At 54.3% G+C, this 21,289-nt stretch overlaps 1 protein-coding gene across 3 annotated transcripts in view; it reads left to right on the forward strand.

Moving 5' to 3' along the window:
- The first annotated feature begins 3,343 nt into the window (after positions 1–3,343).
- Nfatc1 (nuclear factor of activated T cells 1) overlaps positions 3,344–21,289 on the forward strand; it is a 110,469-nt gene continuing 92,523 nt past the window's right edge. For 2 of the 3 annotated variants that reach the window (XM_057788747.1, XM_057788749.1), the window contains exons 1-2: positions 3,344–3,760; positions 17,196–18,297. In XM_057788747.1, the coding sequence (XP_057644730.1) occupies positions 3,634–3,760; positions 17,196–18,297 (1,229 nt within the window). In that variant the 5' untranslated portion in view covers positions 3,344–3,633. Of the gene's footprint in view, positions 3,761–7,924; positions 8,054–17,195; positions 18,298–21,289 lie in introns of those variants that run through there. The other variant, XM_057788748.1, reaches the window with a different exon arrangement.

The raw sequence follows: 21,289 nt of genomic DNA on the forward strand, positions 1-21,289 counted from the left end.
AGAGCACCAAGAGTTCAAGGCCAGCTTCAGCTACATGACACCATCTTCTAAAAACACATCGTCCCTGAATTCTGGCTTGTTAATCTTGCCATCTACAGGATCTGGGGAAGGCCCAGTTCCCCAGCCTTGCCAACATCTCTGAGCCCCGTGCTGTGGTGCCAAGGAGATGCATCCAGTCGGAAGCCTCAGGTGCAGTAATGGGAGTTGTAAAGAAACCACTTCTGTGGTTCCAAATGCAGATGCAGTGAGATCAAGAGTATTTAGCTACAGATGTTTTACGTAGCTTATGCAAGCAAAATGCGTGTGGATGAGTGGCTCTGTGGTACAAAGAAGTCTTCCCTAGCCTGGTGCCCTGAACCTGCCCACAGTGCAGTGTGCGCAGCTCTTGGATAGGCCAAAGGAGGCTCCAAGTTGCAGGACAGAGAATCCGGCCCCTGGCAACTCAGGCTCCTGCACTAGAAGCGTCCACCCTATCTTGCTGGGGTTTCCTGGGCATTTGTGTTTTCGCACCAGGTTAGAATCAACAACTGCCTGGCTCTTGGAAACTTTGAGCTCTGGGTGGATACCCAAGTGCGCCTCAGGAGGAAGGATTTGTCGTCCAAGACACTTTGTAGATGGTAAGGTTCTAGGGGTGTATTTGCCCCAATAATCCACAGAAGCAACAGTAATCTAAAAATAGTCTTGTTTTCTGTCCTAAGCTCCTTTTAACTTTGTTAGTCATCGCCAACCCTTAAAATAAAACCCGTGTAACGTCTCTCCTGGTAGCAGCTATAAACAGACCTCCTCTAGAGGAGGCCGAAGGAAGAGGAAAAGAGGCGGTAGGGACGCGCAGGGAGCGCGGCCACAGGACGAGGCTTGAGCCCGAGGTGGCCGCAGGGCCTGGCGGACAGCGTGGAGCTGGCCGAGCTCCTGCGCCGCTGCCTCCGGAACTCCCTGCGCCTGGCGTGCGGCCACCGTGGTCCCGGCAACGGCATTAAACAGAGGGAAACAGGCCCGGGATTCCGTCACCCGCGGGGGATAAGGAGGGCATTGAGACAGACAGGAAAGGGCTTTTCTGGATGGGGTGAAAAGTTATTTATTGGAGAAGGAGGGGGAGGAGCAGACAGGAGGAAGAGGAGGAGCAGGAGGAAGAAGAGGGGGGAGGAAATGAAGGGTGAGGAAATGAAGGGTAAGAGCAGAAAGGAGAGAAGATGAAGAGGAAAAGGGGAAGGAGGAAGAGGAAGGAGCGGAGATGAAAGACGATCCTGGAAGAGTCCTGGCCCCTTCCTCCAAGCTTTGCATAGCCAGTCACGTCCGGAAAGTCCAAGAGTACGGACAGGCCAGTGTGTCTGACGCGACGTGTCATCGGAACTCCTCTGGCCTCCGGAGTCCCCAAGTTCTCGGGTGGGCCTTAGTCTTACCGCCACGCCCCGCGGATGATGCCTCCGCCCTGCCCCGCCTGGTCCGGGAGGGGGAGCGGGGGGGGGGCGGAAACTCTCAGGGCAAAATCTTGGCACCTTGTCTGGCGACACTAGGACTCACTGAAGAATGGATTTTTGGGAGGTGGGGTGGAGAAAAGGGTCTTGGGCAATGGGGTCTTGGCACCCCCTAGCGGCGGCCTCTTCTGAGTAGCGCAGGGAGGCTTCCGCGCATCCCAGCAGTTTTGGGGGGTTCCGCTTTGGCATCCTCGCCCTACACCCCAGCACCCAGCATCTTCATTGAGCTCGCAGCTACTTCATAGCTGCTCTCCACATCGTCGCGGAGACACCCTCAGCCTCGCTTCCCTCACTATCCTCTTGACCTATACTAGTGGCCCCTTCCTCTCAAGGCCAGAGGCAAGAAGTCCGCACCGCGGCCAGGTCTCCAAGCGAGCAGCAGGCCAGCAGGCAGTACACCTGAGACATGCTAGGCATCGATTGTGGCCATGCAGCCCCCACCGCTGCGCTTCTCCGCTGTGGTAGGAAAAGGGTGGCTCAGGGAACACTGGAAGGAGCAGGTAGATGCTTCTGGTGGAGTGAATGGGTTTTATACAAGCACTTTCATATTATTTAACATGGGGCCAAGTTGGTGAGCTCTGCTTGCTTGTTGGAACAGATTTCCCTAGGTTTGGGGGAATGTGAAGCCACTGGCTCAGTACACGCCCCTCGCGCCCCACAGTCTCGCTGCCCCACACCCAGACACGATTTTATGCCTTGTGGTTTTATTTTAACGCTCATGAGGTGTGGGCCAATAGACTTATGATTTCTATATACCAGACGTTCTAACTGCCCAACCCTCCTATGTCTTCCATCCAAAGCCAACAAGAAAATATGGTCGACTTTTGGCAGAAGAGCTGCGCCCTAGAAGATGCGGGGAGATTTGAAAGAGAAAAAGTGTGAAGCGAGGCGGGACAGAATCCGCAGAAGTTCCCAAGCACCAACTTCCTCCAAAGCCAGAAACCTCACGGTCACACTACAAAAATCATCCTGTGGTCCCCTTTCAGGCCCGCGGGCGGCAGGGCAAAGACACGGAGAAGGAGCTGTGTAGGTGGGCGCTCTCTCCTAGACGCGCTGCCCCTCTCCTTCTCATACAGCAAGAAATCTAGTTGCTCAGATATTTACAGAGTAAAAATGACAATATCTGGCTGTCCCGGGACGCCCATGCAATCTGTTAGTAATTTAGCGGGATGGGAATTTCCTTACTCCCGCCTGCCAGTGGAAGCGCTTTTCCAAATTTCCACAGCGGGGGAAGCCTGCGATTTTACATAATGACTTCAGCATGCAAGGCGTCTCGGCACCCCTCCCCCGCCGCCCGTACCCCCCCAGTCCCTCATTAAAGGGGAGAGTAACTCTCTCAGGACACCCCTTGAAACTGGGGCCGTCCAGGCTTGTCGCGTTCACCTATCGCACCCTAGCAAGCCCTTTCCTTTCCATTTCATCCTCGCCAGTCCCTAAGTCCCCACTCTACCCAAGAGTCTTTTCTCTTTAAGTCTCCCCTCACCTCCCTTCGCACCCCTATTTTCCCTCTTGAACACCTTTGCCCACCTCTGGGTGCCACTGCGCACCTCTGGGAGCCCCTTCCAGTCCCTTGAGTCCTCATTACCCCCTGCTGAGTCCCTTCCCTCTCCGCGTGACTGGCCGGTCCACCCCGGGGTACCCCTGCCCAAACCAGGGCTCCCCGCTTGCCCAGTGAACTGCAGCCGCTGCACACGGAGGGCGGCGCTCCGCGACTTGTCCCCCGGGCCCCGCGGCGGCTCGGGAGGGCAGGGGCGTGATGTCACTGCAGGGAGGGGGCGCGGGAGCGGCCGGGCGGGCGGGAGCCGGGGGAGGTGTTTTCCAGCTTTAAAAAGGCAGAAGGCAGAGCCCGGCCCTGCGTCAGAGTGAGCCCGAGAGGCTCCTAACTGGGCGGCAGAGTCGCCGCGCGGATTCGAGCGGCTCGGAACCGGCTCCCGGGAGCGGCACACACCTCCGAACTCGCGGCGAGTCCCGGCCGCAGACAGGTCTGCCACGCGTGCACACCTCCCGCATGCCACCTCCCCACAGTTCGCGGCGCTGAGCCCGGCCCCGCGCGTGTCGGCGAGGAAGAGGTCCGACTAGGGAGCCGGCCGGGGGCTGCTCGCCGCGCCAGCTCCCGCTCCTCCTCCTGCTGCTCGCCGCTGCCGCCACCGCCGCGTGGATGCCAAGTACCAGCTTTCCAGTCCCTTCCAAGTTTCCACTCGGCCCTCCGGCCGCAGTCTGCGGGAGCGGAGAAACTTTGCGGCCCGTGCCGCCCGCCGGAGGCACCATGAAGGCGGCCGAGGAAGGTAAGCTCCGCGCCCCTTCCTTCGTCTCCGCGTGCCCTCGCCCCCAGTGCCCGCCCGCCGCGCCCCTCGCCCATCTCTAGCCCTCCTCCGGGACCAGGCTGCCGGGGCCGGTCTGAGCGTCTAGGGAGGGGCGCGGGCGTCTGGCCGGACAGCGTGGCACACACTGTGAAGGGTGTCCCCCTGGTGTTTCCCCGGCGCAGCCCAGATTTCCAGCGCGCTTTCTTGCCAATAGGTGTCTCCTCTTCTCTAACGCCGAGTACTCAAACTTGGCTTTGGCTGGGGTCTCGGAGATCCCAGTTGGGGAAACTTGATTCACAGGGGTGAGATTTAAGGATGGGGCGCGTCGGGGGGAGGACCGTCAGAACCTGGGGGGATGAGGGCGTGGGGACACCCTAGGATGAAGTGAGGCTTCTTTGGAGATCAGATGAGGCAAGAACACCCGTTAAGGTGAAGAGCGAATCCATGACATGAAGTTGGAGGGTCTTACACCCTCCCAAGTGGGTCCGATGGTAGGTGCTTCTCACGAAGTAAGGGCTTGGCCAACTGGCCCCAAGTGGTCCAGGCTGCTAGATGCTTCTCAAGTTCTGCCTTAGAAAACGCCTTGGGAAAGATCGAAGAAGGACTGCCAGGTTTCAAGCTGCTTCTTCCAGGTAAAGAATAGACGCTGGAATCTTTCCTGATTTGGTAGGATCAGAAGGATAGCATTCCCCAGGACCCTTTGTGTCCCTTCACAGGAACCAGTAAAATAACTTTTAAAACATGTAGGCTCCTGCAGGTGTCTCTAGAACACCCTTTAAAGGATGGCTGACTCTTCAGCAGGAGATTAAGATAACCTGACCTGTGTACTATGGGACCTGGGAGTCATGCGTCCTAATTCCTTTTTGGCTCTGAAGATGTTACTTAAATTAATGACCACGAGCTGGACCCCTGCTAGGGTTGGGGTGCTCTTATTTATGAGGGCAGCCATCCTTTAGACAAGCACTTGGAAGGAAACTTTAGCTTCCTGTGAGACTCTGAGGAGTGTGTCAGGCAGGGGCAGCGGTGGTCCCCAGAGTCAGCCCTGGACACCTTGCTTATCTTCAAACTCAAGACCTATAATTTCATCACTAATGGATTCAGATTTTCAGGGTCGGCTGTCCTGGGTAGAGAGGATTTGAGTCAAAGGGAGCAGGTATTGCTTGTACCGTGCCATCGCCCTCAGTTTTAAAGAGGCCTAAATGTTGTCAAGGATATGTCGGTAGTCACAGAAGGAGCTCTTGCTGCCAGGAAAATTAACAGTGTTTTTGTTGTGGTTTGGATTGTGGATTTTTTGACACTTATTTCCACACACATTCATCATCCCCCCCCCCTCGGAACTTAAAGCCTACATTTCCTTAATTGTAGAGTTGCTATTTCGTTACTCAATAAGAAATCTTTTCTTCTAAGCTGAGCTTGACGGCTCACCCATAATCCTAGGTGTAATCTCAGCACTTGAAAAACTAAAACAGGAGGATTGCCATGAGTTTTGAGGCTAGCCTGGGCAAGAAACCAAGTACCAGGCCAGTGTCGGGCTACAGTATAAGACCCTGTGTCAACAAAACAAAACACACAAAAATGATTGTGTGTGTGTACAAAAGGAAAAGTCATTATGTGTGTGTGTGTGCGTGGGGTGGGGTAGTGGTCATCTCTTGTGTAACCTGCCTAGAAAAGGAAGTTTGAAATGTCTTTGCTGAAGCAGTGGACTGGAGGTAATAATGTCCTCTGACCAAATCATGTTGGTCATATTTTGTAGAGAGTATGTGTACGTAACTGTGCTAACCAGAGACTGTGTGATCCAGGCCTGAGACAGGCAAACCCATACAGGGGAAGGGAACTATATGAAGCAGGTCAGTGTCCAGCATTGCTGAGGACCACGGGGAAACACTATCCTTCTTGAGGAGGCCTTGACCTGGGCTCCAGCTTCTCTCTAAGATCTTCCCATTTGGTGGGCATCTGGATGGAGGCTCACCAGGCCCAGCCATTTCTGAAGGCCTTGTTGCTCTGCTCTGAAAAATTCCAAGAAACACAAGCCTGTAGGTAGCCACGGCATCAGAGTTGCCTCACACAACACCCCACAGGCTCTCCGGAGTGGAACAAAGCTTGCCCTGTTCCTCAGCCACTTAGTTTCATGGCATTGTTTCCTAATCCAGATTAGAAAATGCTGCGGCCTTGTACCCTGCTTCATCACACTCAGCCCTGGAGCCAGCCCATTAACATCTTACAGACTTGGGAGGAAGTAGTCCAAGTTAAACACTTCTATCAAAAGTGGAGTGTCTGTGGAACTGGCAAACCAAGCTTCATATCATGTAGAGGAAAGGCAAGGAGGCTGGCAGAGGCATGTGGGAGCATTTCATAAGTAGCTGTGTTGACTGACTCCTGTGTTAGTGAGCAGACAAGGAGGGAGCCAGAGCAGCCCCTGAGAGAAAGGCCCTGTGGCTTCCTTCCTATAGTCTCAGCATCTGGGGGCATGCAGGCAGCAGAAGACAAGTGCTTTGCAACTTTAGCAAAAAGCTTTATTCAAAAATCGGACAAGAAGGGTTATGTGTAATTGGGGAAAAGGTGGCTGAAGAGAGATCGAGGTTTCTCCACAGAAAACAGAACTTCCATTTCCCCGAAGGTCAGCAAAAAGCAAACTAAAACCAAACAAGGCTCCACCATGCATCTCAAAGTAAGAACTATTATTAGAAACTAAATCAGGCCAGACTGAACTATAGTTTATCACGGGAGAAAGCCAGCTATTGAAACAGGGTCTTGGGAGAAGTGGCAGCCCACGTGAGGCCCAAGTTAGCCTCCGGAAAAAGCCATCCCCCAGGGCTGCAGGGCAGGAGGAGGACACAGAGGACACTTGCATCTGGTGGCAGATACTGACACCGACCTTCCTCCTCTTTTCCTTCCTGCCTCCCTCCCTCCAGGGTTCTGATACTGGCCTCTCCTGCACTGGCCACCATTTCCCTGATATTCCAGATGTTGGTTTATGTGGTGCCAAGACACTAGGAAAGTTAGAACAAAAAGTTGGGAGAAACAGGAAAAGATGGATGGGGTCCGCACAGGCCCAGCCTTTTCCTCCTGATCACTGTGTTCAAGGCACTGTTTGAGTAGGTAACACCCAGCACCCAGTCAGCCTCTGGGAGCTCTGGAGTCACCCCTATCAAAACGGGAGTGTGTAGTGTTCTGGGAGCCGAAAGACGGAGGTCATTAGCGCATGAACAGTATTTGCTTTGAGTGAGGTGCCCACGGAATGAGGTGGCCACCATGGGTAAGCTTGAATGGTTTGTGAGCAATTGTGTCAAACCTCAGGAACCCCCACCCACTTCTTCTTGTCGCTTTCAGACAATTTCTTTAGTAAAAGCAGACTTAGTTACTTAGTTACTCCAGCACTTACTGCTAGAAGTTGTTCAGCTCTGAGGAGGGCTCTGGGATGCCTCCTTGAAGGTGGGGTTCTTCCTCCAGGAGTTCAGCTCAGGAAGCAACCTGGAGGAAGCCCTAGATAGATCAGCAGAGGTCATGTTTTATATATATATATATTCCTTTCTCTTCGAACTTTTGAACTAATCCAGTAGCCTTGGTCTTTTTCCTGGTGCAGGGAAACAGCACGACCCAGGGCACCTCCTTCGGCTGTGGACTGCGCACCACGCTGAACAGGAACCAGGGGACCAGCTGCGAGGCCCGGCGACGGGTCCAGGACGTAGCTCCAGCGCCGCTGGCCCTGCGCTCTGGTCTGGAAAGACTGTGCACCCCTAGGCTGTTGCGCTTGCCTTGCTGCAGCGGCAGTGCCGACGTTGGGGCGCGGACGACGGGGCTGCTTGCGGGGACAGGGTTCCTGCGGGGAGGGGGACATCCTACGGGAGACCGAAGTCCCACGGGGAGGCGGGGACCCGAGGAGCTGCGCGGGATCCAGCGGGGGACCAGGCATCCTGCTGAGGGGCGGGGATGTCCCTCGGACCGCGCGGTCCTGCGGGCGCGAGTGGAGCCCAGGCTGCGCTCGGGCTCGCGCGCGGAGTTTATTTAAAACTCGGAAGCCGGCGGCCGCGAGCGGCTTGTTTATGTAAACCCGGAAACACCCGGGGGGACAGGGGCGGGACCGGGGCGGGAGGCCGGGGAGGGGACAGGGGAGGGGACAGGAGGCGGGGGCCGCGTCACGCCGGGGACGCGCGCGAGCGCCGGGCGCACCAGTGCCGCGCGACCCCGACATGACAGGGCTGGAGCAGGACCCGGAGTTCGACTTCGATTTCCTCTTCGAGTTCGATCAGAGCGGCGGGGGTGCCGCGGCCGCAGGTGGGTCCGGCGGGGGGCGGCGGGCGCCTGCACCCCGCCGTGGGCCTGAGTTTGCTGAGGTCGCCGGTGCCCGCCCCAACCTGGCAGCAGTCGGGACCCCGGGCCGCCGCCCTGTGCGGCCAGGAGCGAGCGACGGGGACCAAGTTACTGCCCGCCGCAAGGAGGCGGGAGGCCACCTGTGGGGCGAGCCTGCCACGCTCACCCGCCGGGCACTTCCTGGCATCGGAGCACCCGGCCGCGGGAGAGGGCTCGCCCCTCCTTCCAGGAGGCCCTAACCCGAGGGGAGGCTGTGTCCGGCGCAGGACTTGGACCTCGTAGTTCGGGGACAGATGGTCAGCGGCGCTGCCAGAGGGCGGTCGGAAGCCGCCCTTTCTGAGAGCCCGACTGCTACCGCCGGGCCTCGGGATCCCGGAGCCAGGAGGCCCGGCCCTGTGCTGACCGCCACCGCAGCTCCCTCAGCAGGAAGGCTCCACCGCTTGGGTTTTCAGTCCACACCTCAGCAACCAGAACCTGTCTTTCATTTTCTCTCCGTCAAAAGTAAACCTTCCAGCTAGGCCAATAGTCAATGTGCTGTTTCCCCAAACTTGATTCTCCTAAACAATGTCAGCCCCCCGCCCCCGCACCCCCCAGCAGTTTGACTCTTTTCTCCATCTGACTTTCTGGTCCAAGTTGCACAGGGACCCCAGGCAGCTTTCTGTGCTTTCCTTGGGGTCTGCATCCCAGACGTGGGGATGGTACAGACAGGACACTTTTAGGGCACCTCTGAAATGAGCGTGTCATGTTTCCCATAACATCCACTACCCTCCCCCTTTAAAGTTCAACATCTTGTTTGCCTTTGAAAGTGAGTTCTCCAAGTTGGCTGTCACCACCCAGCAACTATCATCTGCCGCTTGCTAGCTAAAACCCTTTCCTGACTGGTCTCTTTCCTTCTTCCAAGGCCCAGGTTACAGGGCTCTGGGGTCAGTGGCATCCAAGGCAGGCAGGATCTGAAGACCTGATGGGAAGAGATCTGGGGCTCAGAATGGCGACTCTCTTGGTCTTGTTGCTTTGGGGAAGTTGGATTTGGCCGCTGTAGCAGTGCCTGGGGTGTTCTTGAGTTCTCTCCAGAATTCTCTCTCATGCTCCAGGCAAAAGAGCCTACTCCTGACCTCTTCTTAGGGTGTCCATGTTGGATTTGGATGAGTATGGTTCTGGTTCGCCTATGACACCTTTAGTTGCTGTCTCTTTAGGGATAAAGCCATGGGGTAGGGCATAACCTTCCTGGGCTCCCCAAGCTGCCTGTTATTTGGGTAGGGCCTTCCTGCCTTTCTGTGACCCACTTGTTTGAGTACAGGCCCAACAATAGGGACAGGGATAAAAATCCAGAACCACGTCCAGGTACCTGTGGACTGCTTGGGGGAAGAGTATCCTGCTGACCTGCTGACTGTTATCATATCTTTTTACCTGGGGAGGGGATGCTAACTTGGTAGTCATCTCCCCAGACCTAAGCTATGTATCTGAGGGCAAGGGTGTGTGTGTGTGTGTGTGTGTGTGCGCGCGCGCGCGCACGCTTGCTTGCTCAGGCCAGCATTGGCGACTCTCAGCACCACTAGCATCCTTCCCTCGGATCTTTGACTCAAAGTTGGACACAGCAGCTCTCTCACTAGGGTCTTTCCATATGGAAACACAGAATGCCAAAGCTGAGAGTCCTCCAGGCCCATTCGTGGAAGGAACACAGGATGCAGGTTTCTGCTGTGATCCATGAAAACACTGAGTAGGGGCTCCTGGGAGCCCCGGGCTCTATTCTGGCCTGGGAAGCAGGTGGCTCCTTGAACTTTGAGTGGCAAGTGGGTTTAGGTCACATCCTCCCCTCAGGCACGTGAAGGAGCTTTTGATGGTTTTTGTCTGAAGTAGAGTTGAGTGGAAAGGCGAAGCCTTGTGTGTCTCACGATAGCTCAGGCTGGGTGTGGCCCTAATGATACAGTGTCCCTGGAACAGAGTGCACCCTAGAGCCACACAGAGGTGCAGGGATATGCCTGTGGATGTCCCTGTGAATTGTGAGTCGAGCTGCTCCATCTAAGTCCAGCGCTTGCAGCTTGCAGGTCACGGGTCGCTGGAGAGAGCCCAGAGCTAGGGAGGTCAGCACTGGGACAAACTCTATTCTCTTTCACAGTGTTGAGAGAAGGTGCTGGAAGTCATTATACATGTAAATATATGCTACATTTCTCTGTGTGTGCGTGTGTGTGTAAGAGAGAGAAAGAGAAGGGGAGAGAGAGAGACTCGGACTTTTTCTTATTACCAATATCATAATTACATTTTATTAATTCCCCAATTACATTATTTATAATGCCTAGTCATATGAAGTTACCAAACTCTCCAGTCCCTAATGAATGGTAGAAAGACCTTCGCATTGTCTGGAATGGGTCTAAACCTACGTTCACTAATGAGCAAACATTTCTGAGATCAATTGCAAAACCAAGTAACCCTTGAGTTTTACAGATCATGCTGAGCACACAAATTCAAGTCCTTTCTAGAAAGAGATCTTGGCTACCTCAAAACAAGGGGACATGGTCCCCCTACCACTTAGCCATAGAGGGCAGGCTGGGCTGCCATGGGCCTAGGCAGGTTCACTGGGTTGCTCCCATGGTGTACCTGCCCTGTTGGGCCTTACCAGCCTGTTTGGAGGGAAGGGTACCTGGTGCTCTATTTCCAAAGCGCTCAGCACATGCTAGTAGTAGTGGCTGTACAGCAGCCATGTGTGAGTGGAGAAGAGAGAGGGTGTTTTGGAGTAAGCAGCCGAGGGCCTAACAAGACTAGACCCACACTCCCTTCCAATACCAGGCATCCTTCTGTCTCCACCCTGCCAACCAGTGGGCCAGGGTCAGTTTTGGGGGAGAAGCCGGGGCCCTAGGCTTCCTTCTAGGGCTCAGGAAATAGCTGCTTTGCTTGTCAGCTGGGAGGCGGGTGTGCCGCTTCCCGCCCCAGGGCTCCTGTTTTGTAAGTTATTTTGGCCTGGCCGCTTAGCTCTGTCTCCGTGGCAACTCAAGAGGAAACTGGCCAAGGCCCTGGGCCCAGACAGCTCTGCCCACCGGCTTCAGGCTTAACCAGTGTTCCAGTGCAAAGGGGGCTTTGCTGCCATGGGATTTGGGAGAGCTGTTATTCTCCAGTGTTTTCTGTTGAGGGGTGCAACTTCTCTTTTCCCAGCGGGATGGAGGGGAACCCATGTTGGTCTGTCACTCCCCACTGTAGGAATCCACGGGAGGGAGTGGACCTTGCCCTAGGAGAGTGTGCCCTGAGTGTGCTAAGGTTTGATGTTTCAGTCTTTGCTGGAGCAGCCTCCCTGTGATCAAGTTCTAGAGACGGTTTAATCAACGGCAGACTTCTCCGTGCGAGCAGGATCTGTTAGCTCTGTATCAGGTTTTCAAAGGAAGCCCTCGGCTGGGCAGAGCACCTTGGAAACCGAACAATGGAAAATAGTGCTTTATTATGCACCCGGGGGAATGTTGGAGTTCTTCGAGGAAAGATGTGGACCCAGGCTGGACACGGGACCCTTAAGCCTGCTGCGGTGAGCTTATTCGTGGATCGTTGGGTGACATTTTCTGTTACTCCAGCAAGCCCAGTTCTAGCCTGTAAATCTCCCTTCAGCACATCCTTGTGTGACAGTTCTTCAGAACCTGTTGCTGTCTGTCACCTCCCAGGACTGGCACAGTCGCCTCCACGCTGTCCTCCCTGGGTAGCACCATCCAACGCGCTAAATGACCAGCAAGAACTCTGCTGCCCCTGTCCTGTCGTCTTCTTTTGTTTCAGCTCTAAGTGTAGAAACGTTCAGCCTCACCCGCACCCCTGCAGACAGGCGCTATGGCGTGTGGAAAGACCTGGGTGGGCAGGCATCTGGAGGACAGGACCTGGCTGGCAGGCTCCTGCTGCTTCTATTTCTAGAGCAAGTCCTGCAGTGTAGTGCGAGGAAAGGCTAAAGGGGTGTTCCTTAAAACGAAAGGTGAACGTTGGCTGTAAAGTGCCGTGCTGTGTGTGTGTAAACAGTGAGTTCTGGTGGTGGTTCTGATAGCTATGCTTATGGGAGAGCGTCACATACGTTGGTGTGGCGGACGCACAGCGTTGTCGTAACTTCAGGCAAGATGCCAAGTGCCCTGAACGAGAGCTCCTACAGAGTGATTTCCCAGCAGGTGCCATAGGTCACCTGGTGGCCAGCAGGCATTCTCCTGCAGCTGCAGTGTCTTAAGATATACCAGGTGCTTTCATGGCATGTACTCTTCAGAAGCAATGCCTTGGCACAGCTGAAGTAAATTTTCCCGCAGAATCAGAGTATTTTGGTCAGCACTGGTTTGTTGGTTTGCTGAGGCCGGTAGGAGTTGGCCGGCCAAACGACTCTGGGTTTGCCCAGTGTTGCCTGCACCCCATCGCGTCCACACGGAGTTCTGCGTGCAGCAGGGTGGCTGAGAGAAATGAGCCAGGGCCCGATGACCTGTGGCACCTGCAGAGGACGGCTGTGCCTTCATTACGTTGGTTACGTGGCAGAGTAAAGGGCGAACTGCGAGAACTCTTTGCTTTCGACTATGCTGCTCTTCTGTGGTCCCTGCACCTCCGTTTAGTGACCCACCAAAAGCCAGGCTGCCAGGCACAGCAGTGTCCGATGTTACATAATCGCTTCCAACATCTCAGGACTGGTGAGGGAGTTACTGGGAAGCTTGGCATTCCCTATAGACTCTACAGAGAAACCCCTTTGAATATATAGGTGGAAGTTAGTGCAGGTGAAGGGCTAGCCCTGCCCCCAGAGGCCCAGGCTTTGAGGCAAGAGGAAGCTCAGCTGAAGTCAGCTGCCTGCCACAGAGTCAGTGGGCATGCTTACTCCAGAGGACTCCGAGAAGCAGACACACCTCTCACAAACAGGCATTTAAGCTTTTATTCTGGAGTTTGACCAAGGAAATTCATGTGTAGGTTAGTTAGTTTTGTTTCTAATATGTTTTTAGAAGGGGGCTCACATAACCCGATGCTAGTCTGACTCACTGTGTAGCCAGGATAGCCTCTAATTCATGATCCTCTGCCTCCCCGTCCCGAGTGCTGGGCTCACAGGTGAGCCTGCTTTATGTGGTGCTAGGTATTGAACCCAAGGCTCCTCCAATGCCAGGCAAGTATTTACTTACTGAGCTGTCTCCCTAACCTGTTAGTTTTAGGATTTTATTTTGCCCTGTTGAATACTATGTTATTAAACATTCTGGTTTAAGTAAAGGCCCCTCTCGTAATGTCCTGGGGCCTGTGCACCACATCCCACAACTTCCTGTCCCCTGCATCTGGGCCCAGAGTGAGAAAAACCTCCTCCTTCCTCCTTCTTGGGGCCTTAGAGAACCTGTTGCTAGGGCAGCCCCAAGGAGACAAGCAGAGATTTGCCATGCCATTTGCCCTCTCCCGGCCGCGGCCTTGTCTTCTGGAATCTTGCAGTTCCACAGGCAGCTGAGGCCCGCGCCTCGTATACTGCAGGGGTGTCGGGGCGGGACTGAGGAGAGCCCTTTGCTCGGAGTCTCCAGAGAAGCCTTCCAGTTTCCCCTTCCTACTGAGAGAAGGTGGTCAGCTGTGGGGCCAGCCCCGATCTGGAGTACGTAGGATCCTTTCACGTGGGGGACGGAGAACACGAGAGCCAGGTCTTGCACAATCGCAGGTGTGCCTCCTTGGGGTCTTGCAGCTCAAGACTGTGGAGGGCTGGCCCGGGTCTTCAGGCCACACCTCTGTGTGGAGAACTGGGCAAGCCCTGGGCTTGGCTTTCCCAGCATACACACAGCTGCTTGGACACCAGTGTTTCTCATTAGCCTCAGGCTCATACTGCCTCGTCTTCCAGAGCTGGTTTCCTTTAAGATGAAAACCAGTTCTTTTTTTTTTTAAAGATTTATTTTATGTGTGAGTATTTTGCCCACACGTATAGATGTGTACCACACGTGTGTTTGGTGCCAGCCGAGGTCAGAATTGGGCATCAGATCCCCTGGAACTAGAGTTCCAGGTAGTTGTGAACCACCATGTGAGAGATGGGAACTGAACCCAGGTCTTCTGCAAGAGCAGCATGTATTCCCAACTGCCGAGCCATCTCTCCAGTCTTGAAAGCCCATTCCTTCGAGTGTTAGGTTATTTACTGGCAGGCTTCCTGCTTTGCAGAAAGCTCTAGACACATGTGGCAGAATAATATTGGCAAAGCTTGACTTCCCAAGCTGATTAGGCTGGGGCCTGTGAAGTCAGCTCACCTGGGTGCTGTTTGAGCAACCATGGTACCACATGGGTGTGGTCACCACCGTTCTTAGAATGTGCACCTCCGGCACCTTTGTTCAGAAGTGGCGCCTCTGGCAAAAATTTGCCTTGCTGTGCTACTCCCCATGCCTGCTTGGACCCTGGTGGTACCACGGCTCAGAAGGCTGAAGGGCAGAGCACAGATGACCTCATCTTCAGGGGCCCTTTGAGTGATGAACAGGTGGGGTCATGAAGGGGTCACCCATCTGTGGTGGAACGGAGTCTATAATTTCTGAAGACCTTGGGAGATGACCAGAAGGAGCGAAGTGATGACCTCCAGAGAAACTTCCTGAAGGGAGCATGTTTCAGAGGATGCCGTACACCTAGGAGCACCAAGCCAGAAATCCTAGCTCAGAGGTGAACTGAGGAAAGAGAGGCAGACATTAGTTCAAGTTTAAGTGACTGCAAGCCCCCAACACTGCTGAAAGTTTTGTTGAAATAAGTTACCAAAGCACCCACCGTATTAGACTATCGTTTCCTTCTTCCTTCCGTCAGTATTCCAATTAGCAATGACACGGTGACATTTTGGGGTCCCCACCTTACACTCTGGCTTTGGTGGACTAGTTAAGACCTGAATTCTTATCTGAAGATGGGCAGATCCTGGCCTCTGAACCATGGAACACTGATTGTGCTTTTCTATTGAAAGTTCCAGATTGGAAAAGGTTGCTGGAGATCTCTGCAGCAACATCTTTCCTTGTGTCTGCTACCTGTGTGCGACAGCAAAGCATAGGATGCATTGAGAACCCCTCCTTCCCGGGCCTCCCCCTTCCCTCCCCCTCCTTTCTGCCTCTCTCCTCCTTTTGCCAAGATGAGTCTTCAGACAGCCTCTGGCAATAACAGCAGAGAAGACGGTGTCTGGACGTAGACATCTATCAATGCTGCTCCCGCATGGGGTCCCTGGTAACCTGCTCCAGACATGCCTGTGGGTGACCTCACAGAGCAGCCAGGTCGTCTGTCTTAGGCCTGGTTTTCCCACTTGCTCATCTCATACCTACTGGGTCCTCTGGGACTAGTGTTCTTATTATGTACCACCGCAGTCCGTATCCACCCCTATCAGTCTTCCCCATGGCTGTACTTGGGGTACTGGGGGTGGCCTGCCTCTGTCCAAGACTGGGATACACAGTTGGACCTGAAGGGGGGCTTAATGAGAGTGGACAGCTCTACAATCTTGTCCGGTGCTTATGAAGACAGCCTGAGCTTAGGAACTCAGCAAAGGCCTACTCTGAGACCAGACAGCAGTAGCCACCAGTTCTGTCTCTTCAGAAGCTTTGCCTTCTCTAGAAAGTGGCTTTAGAGTAATTTAGAACGGTGTCCTTTTCAGCGTTAGGCTCCAGCTTCTTGAGCTGTGGCGTTCCGAAGGGCAGCGGTGCTTTTGTACTACAAGGACCCTCCAACCACGGCCTTGGCTGCAGGGTCCACCTGGCGCAAAGGCAGCTTCCTGTTTGAGTTGCTACTGATTCCTCCAGCTGTCCCTTGTTCCGCTTTGTCTCAGCTCTAGTCTTTTCCAAAGGGCCATGGTGACCTAGGAATTGAGGACTACAATGTGTCCTCTTGCTGGACTCTGGAGTGGAACCCTTGCCTACCTCATAAAGAGGCTGCTGTGTGGCTGGAGGGATTGTGAGCGCCCCATTAATGGGAGAAGACTGCAGTAGGCAGTGATGGGAATTTTCTAACCTACCCGAGGCCTGGTTTGTTCCTCCTCAGAAATATCCTAGGGTTTGGCTGGTGCTCCGAGACCCTAACATTCCTGGAGTTTCCCCTGCTGGTTCTGAACCAGGGATCAACAGCGAGGTGTGCCTTCCCTGAGCACACTGTCTCGTCTCCCAGGCGGGCATGGAAGCCCGGTGTGGAGCTAGGACTTCTTTGTGCTGATTTCCGTTATTCAGAGACCTGGAGACGCTTGTCTCCAGACACACGTGAATGGCTCTGGGATGCTGAGAGCCTTTCCTGACGAGAAATCCAGAAGCAAGCCTTTCCTGTTGAGTGCTAATTAGAATAATGATTTTAAAAAAGTGTTTATCAAGATATAATTAGCACATAATGGCTCGGAGATCTAGCCGTGCCTTAGAACCATCTGTTTTGTTTAAGAAGCTCTGGAAGATAGATTTCCAGGTACCAGCCAGCCTCGGTAGCATAGAGAAACTTCAGAATTCACATTCACATCCATCCTTTGAGTGTGCTCTTTGCAGTCGAGCATGTGGGCTGCTGGAGAGCGGATTTCCTGTAAACACCTGTTTAAATGTCGGGGTCCCTGAGTCTAAAGCACATACCTCCGTTGACCTGTGCTCCTGTCATTCTTCCTCCCTCCCTCCACAATCTGCCCAGCTGCTGTCCATCCTTCTGTCCATCACCTGCCACTTGTGCACGGCCATCCGTGAAATACAATGAACACCTGGCTTAGAACTCACACTCCCCCTGCCTTGTCCAGCCTCTGAAATGCTAGAATTGCAAGTCCAAGGCTCCGCAGACAGCCATGAACCAGAAGGCTGGAGCATGGCTTCTACTGGTCAGAGGGATGGGAGAATAAAAATGTATGTTAGCTGGTGATGCATGCCAGAGAGAGGGATAGGGGAGGGATAAACTGGAGAAGATAACTCAGCTATTGGAGTAGGATATGAAATCGTTACAGTGGCTAGGGAATGCGGAGTTTAAATAGAGAGGACAGTAAGGGACAGCTGTGTGGCATTTGGCGGGGGACATCTGGCTGAGGAAGGTTTTCGTGCTAGAACAGAGTGAGGTCTATCAAACCTTGGAGTCCTTGGGGCAGCCTACTCCTGGGGCCTGGAGTCCTCAGGGGATGCCCCGGTCTTGCCTTTGTGAGTATCTGATGCTGCTCCCTGGCCTCATCTCTTCTCTTTCTCTTTTCTTCCAGAACACTACAGTTATGCATCCCCTGGCATCACCTCGACTCTGCCCCTTCCCACAGCGCACAGCTCCCTGCCAGCCCCATGCCATGACCTCCAGACATCCACCCCGGGCATCTCAGCTGTTCCTTCAGCAAATCATCCCCCGAGTTATGGAGGGGCTGTGGACAGTGGGCCCTCGGGGTACTTTCTGTCCTCTGGAAACACCCGGCCCAATGGGGCCCCGACTCTGGAGAGTCCTCGAATTGAGATCACTTCCTACCTGGGCCTCCACCATGGCGGCAGCCAGTTTTTCCACGATGTGGAGGTAGAAGATGTGCTTCCCAGCTGCAAGCGGTCACCATCCACGGCCACCCTGCACCTGCCCAGCCTGGAAGCCTACAGAGACCCCTCCTGCCTGAGCCCAGCCAGCAGCCTGTCCTCACGGAGCTGTAATTCCGAGGCCTCCTCCTATGAGTCCAACTATTCGTACCCGTACGCGTCCCCCCAGACCTCTCCGTGGCAGTCACCCTGCGTGTCTCCCAAGACCACGGACCCAGAGGAGAGCTTTCCCCGAGGCCTGGGTGCCTGCCACCTTCTGGGATCTCCACGGCACTCCCCATCCACCTCTCCACGCGCCAGCGTCACCGAGGAGAGCTGGCTCGGTGCGCGTGGCTCCCGGCCCACGTCCCCCTGCAACAAACGCAAGTACAGCCTCAATGGCCGGCAGCCCTCCTGCTCACCCCACCACTCGCCCACACCGTCCCCACATGGCTCCCCTCGGGTCAGCGTGACCGAGGACACCTGGCTCGGGAACACCACCCAGTACACCAGCTCTGCCATCGTGGCAGCCATCAACGCCCTGACCACTGACAGCACCCTGGACCTGGGTGATGGCGTCCCTATCAAGTCTCGAAAGACAACCCTGGAGCACGCACCCTCAGTGGCCCTCAAGGTAGAGCCAGCTGGGGAAGACCTTGGCACCACTCCACCCACCTCTGACTTCCAACCCGAGGAGTTCACCTTCCAGCACCTTCGCAAGGGTGCCTTTTGTGAGCAGTATCTGTCGGTGCCACAGGCCCCGTACCAGTGGGCGAAGCCCAAGTCTCTGTCCCCTACGTCATACATGAGGTAAGCAGCCTCCAACTGGGGTTGAACTGTGTTTGGGGGCATGCAGAAGGGGATGTGGCTGGGGTGGAGGAGAGCCTTGCCCTGGCTTCTCTGTAGAGATATGGTGTGCTGGTACATGTAGCATGTCCCTACCCCCTTGTCTCCTCTGGTGGCAGCTCCCTACGGGCCATCTCTGTCTGCCTGTTCCTTTTCTAAGGACACCTCAAACTAGATTAGGGGACCCCCAAAAGTATTGTTTCACAGACACTAATTTTTTGGAGGTTACATTCACAGGTGCCTGGGCCAGGGTGGTTGCTCTAGAATTCTGTGGCTGCCGTTCTGCTCAGACTGAGGGTCATCAGACACCCACAGATGTGTTTTGAGTAAGCCCAGCGAGGCAGTCATCCCCCTGTGTGTTCTGCCTGCTGCCTACCAACTTCCTTTCTCTGCCTTAATTGTTGTCGCCATGCTGGCGCAGATGGGCTCTCTGCTCCACGGTTCCCCAGAGCAGCCAGCTCACCAGGGTTCCAGCACCAACACTGCCACCGCCTCCCAGGAGACCAGCTCATGCTTGCTGGCAGTCTGCTCAACAGGGAGCTAGAGCGTGTTACAAAACTCCGCTCTTAAGTTGTTGGTTTTTCTTTTAAACAGGATGTATAGGGCTGCTTGCCATTTACCAGGTTCATTTAACCAGCTCAGGGTTTTTATTTTGAACTAAACAGCTTTCCGGACAGGTGTGCCCCTTGTGACGCCTGGCAGGCTGCTTTCTGCTCCAGGGTTTTCACACGAGGCATTAAAGCATCTAATCTGACACCAGAATCTGGACCACTTCCATGTGCTGAGGCACCTCTGGCCCAGGCGCCTGTCATGTCACAGGGACTAAGGCCTGGTGCTTCCCTTTTGCCTCCTTCCTATCTCCGTCTCTGCAGGGCACTCAGGCCACCGTGCCCCCCGTGTTGGCACTCGGTGCGCTAGACCCCAATTCCAGAGCTTCGGGCAAGGGGACTGGAGGTTAAAATACACAAACACAGACAGAAAGACAGCGACACGGGTCATCCTTGAATTCCCCAAGAATGCCCCCTTTATTGTGTTCAGGGGCAGATTATATGGAGATAGCCACGCCCCAGCCAAACCCACCAGAAACCACTCTCCTGCCATCAGGAACTCCTGAAGGTCTCGTGCTCAGAGCAGCTGTAGGCACTCAGGTCAGGGGATTACAAGAAATTCAGGATCTGGGGTCTCACTGCTCCCAACAATGGCCGCCTAGTGTTTGGTACCCTGATCTCTAGTGACTGTGAGGCCGCTAGCTCCAGAATTCAGCTGGAGTTTTTGGGTTCTTGTCACAGTGCAGCCATGCGGCCATGTGGGACTGGGGCTACTCCAGGGGATGTAGTGACCGGCTGTGAGTGACACTACTGGACGCTCTGTAAGGGGCAGCAATGGGAAGGAAGACTGATGTGAACTGAGGGCAGGAGGGCGGAACAGAGCTGTTGGCTTGCGGGATACAGGCTTCTGTCAGTCTGTCCTCTGTCTCTCCCTCTGTCCCAGGACCTCAAAGGGCTGGCAGTTCAAGTCATGTTACCAGAACCTGTCAAGATTTATCTAAAATACCGGAAGTTAAAATACATAAACAACTGCTGGGCCTACCGTACTATCACTGTGTTTAACTAAAACCAAGAATATTTCAACACTGGCCTCCCAGCTCACAGCCATCAGCATTACACGATTTGTTTGTGGTTCATGGACAGTGAAGGCCATTGTCACTCACTGAGACTTAATGGGATTCCTGAGATCAAGGGAAGAGGGATGTCCTAAAATATAACTGAAGCCGTAGCAGTAAGATCCTTGTAAAATTAAGATTCAGGTAAGCACGTGAGTGGCTTACTGGGGCTGGAGTGACAGGAACCACAGACTGGTGGCTTTCCCACCAGGCATCTGCTTTCTCCCAGGGGCTGGAAGCCCAAGGTGAATGCGTGTGTGGTCAGCTGGCTCCTTCTGCGACTCCTTCCTTGGCTTCCAAATCGCTATCATCTCTACCGTGTTCCACGGTCATTCCTCTGCCTTCCTTTAACTCCCCAGACCTGGATGTGGGTTCATGCTAGTGACACCACCTTGGTCACCCCTTTAAAGGAATTTTCTCCAGATCAGTCATCCTCTGGGGGGCCAAGAATCCAAGTTAGAGCTACGAGGACACAGTTCAAAACTGACTGCATGTCTTTCTTTTTCAGGGAAACAGCAAACCTCCTCTAAACATGAGATCTGTCCCCATGTTATGTTTTTTGGTTGGGTATTTCTGGTGGCGCACAGCTGGCTGGCTGCCCGTCGCAGCCTGCCAGCGTCACAGGCCCTGGAAGGCGGTTGATGTTGTTTTCCTCTGCTTAGGAGCACTGACAGGAGCCTACTGGCCTGCCAGCCTATGGCCTCTATCTCATGGTCATGAAATTCCTGTGAGCTAACACAAACACCACTCTATCCTGGGGGTTGAAGTTCTCCTTTTCCCACTGTTTTGCTTCACCTAAAATATGTTTCCTGGTCCCTTTTAATGGATTTCCATAAACTCACTAATGGTTGCTCCAGGCAGCTTGGAGCTCCCGTGGAGAGGAAATGTGGGGTGATTTGACCATCACCGTGATCTTAGAAGCCAGACTCCCTCCCCACAGATGCTCTTAGTGAACAAGCACCAGGCAGCAGGGACCTGGAGGTATCCCTGGAAGGCTGTGTTCCCATGTGTCCCCTAGATTTGGTCTGCCTGAAGAGTTTCCCTGGGGTGAATCCCCACCCCCACCCATCCTGGGTACGGTGCCTCCCTCATACTTTGAATTTCATTTGGGGATCTCGTTTGTTCTTTTCTGTGGTGTGCACTCCCTGTCCTGCTCAGGGTGCTCCAGTTAGCTCCATGGCAAAGATCAAGAGTGACACTGAGTTCTTGGTACAACTGAAGAAATTACATTTGTGGCTCTAATAAGGACAGTGGACAGGGTTTCACGGTTTTAGCCGCAGGCTCTAACTGGAT

The sequence above is a fragment of the Chionomys nivalis genome, chromosome 14, assembly GCF_950005125.1.
Source record: "Chionomys nivalis chromosome 14, mChiNiv1.1, whole genome shotgun sequence".
NCBI lineage: Eukaryota > Metazoa > Chordata > Mammalia > Rodentia > Cricetidae > Chionomys > Chionomys nivalis.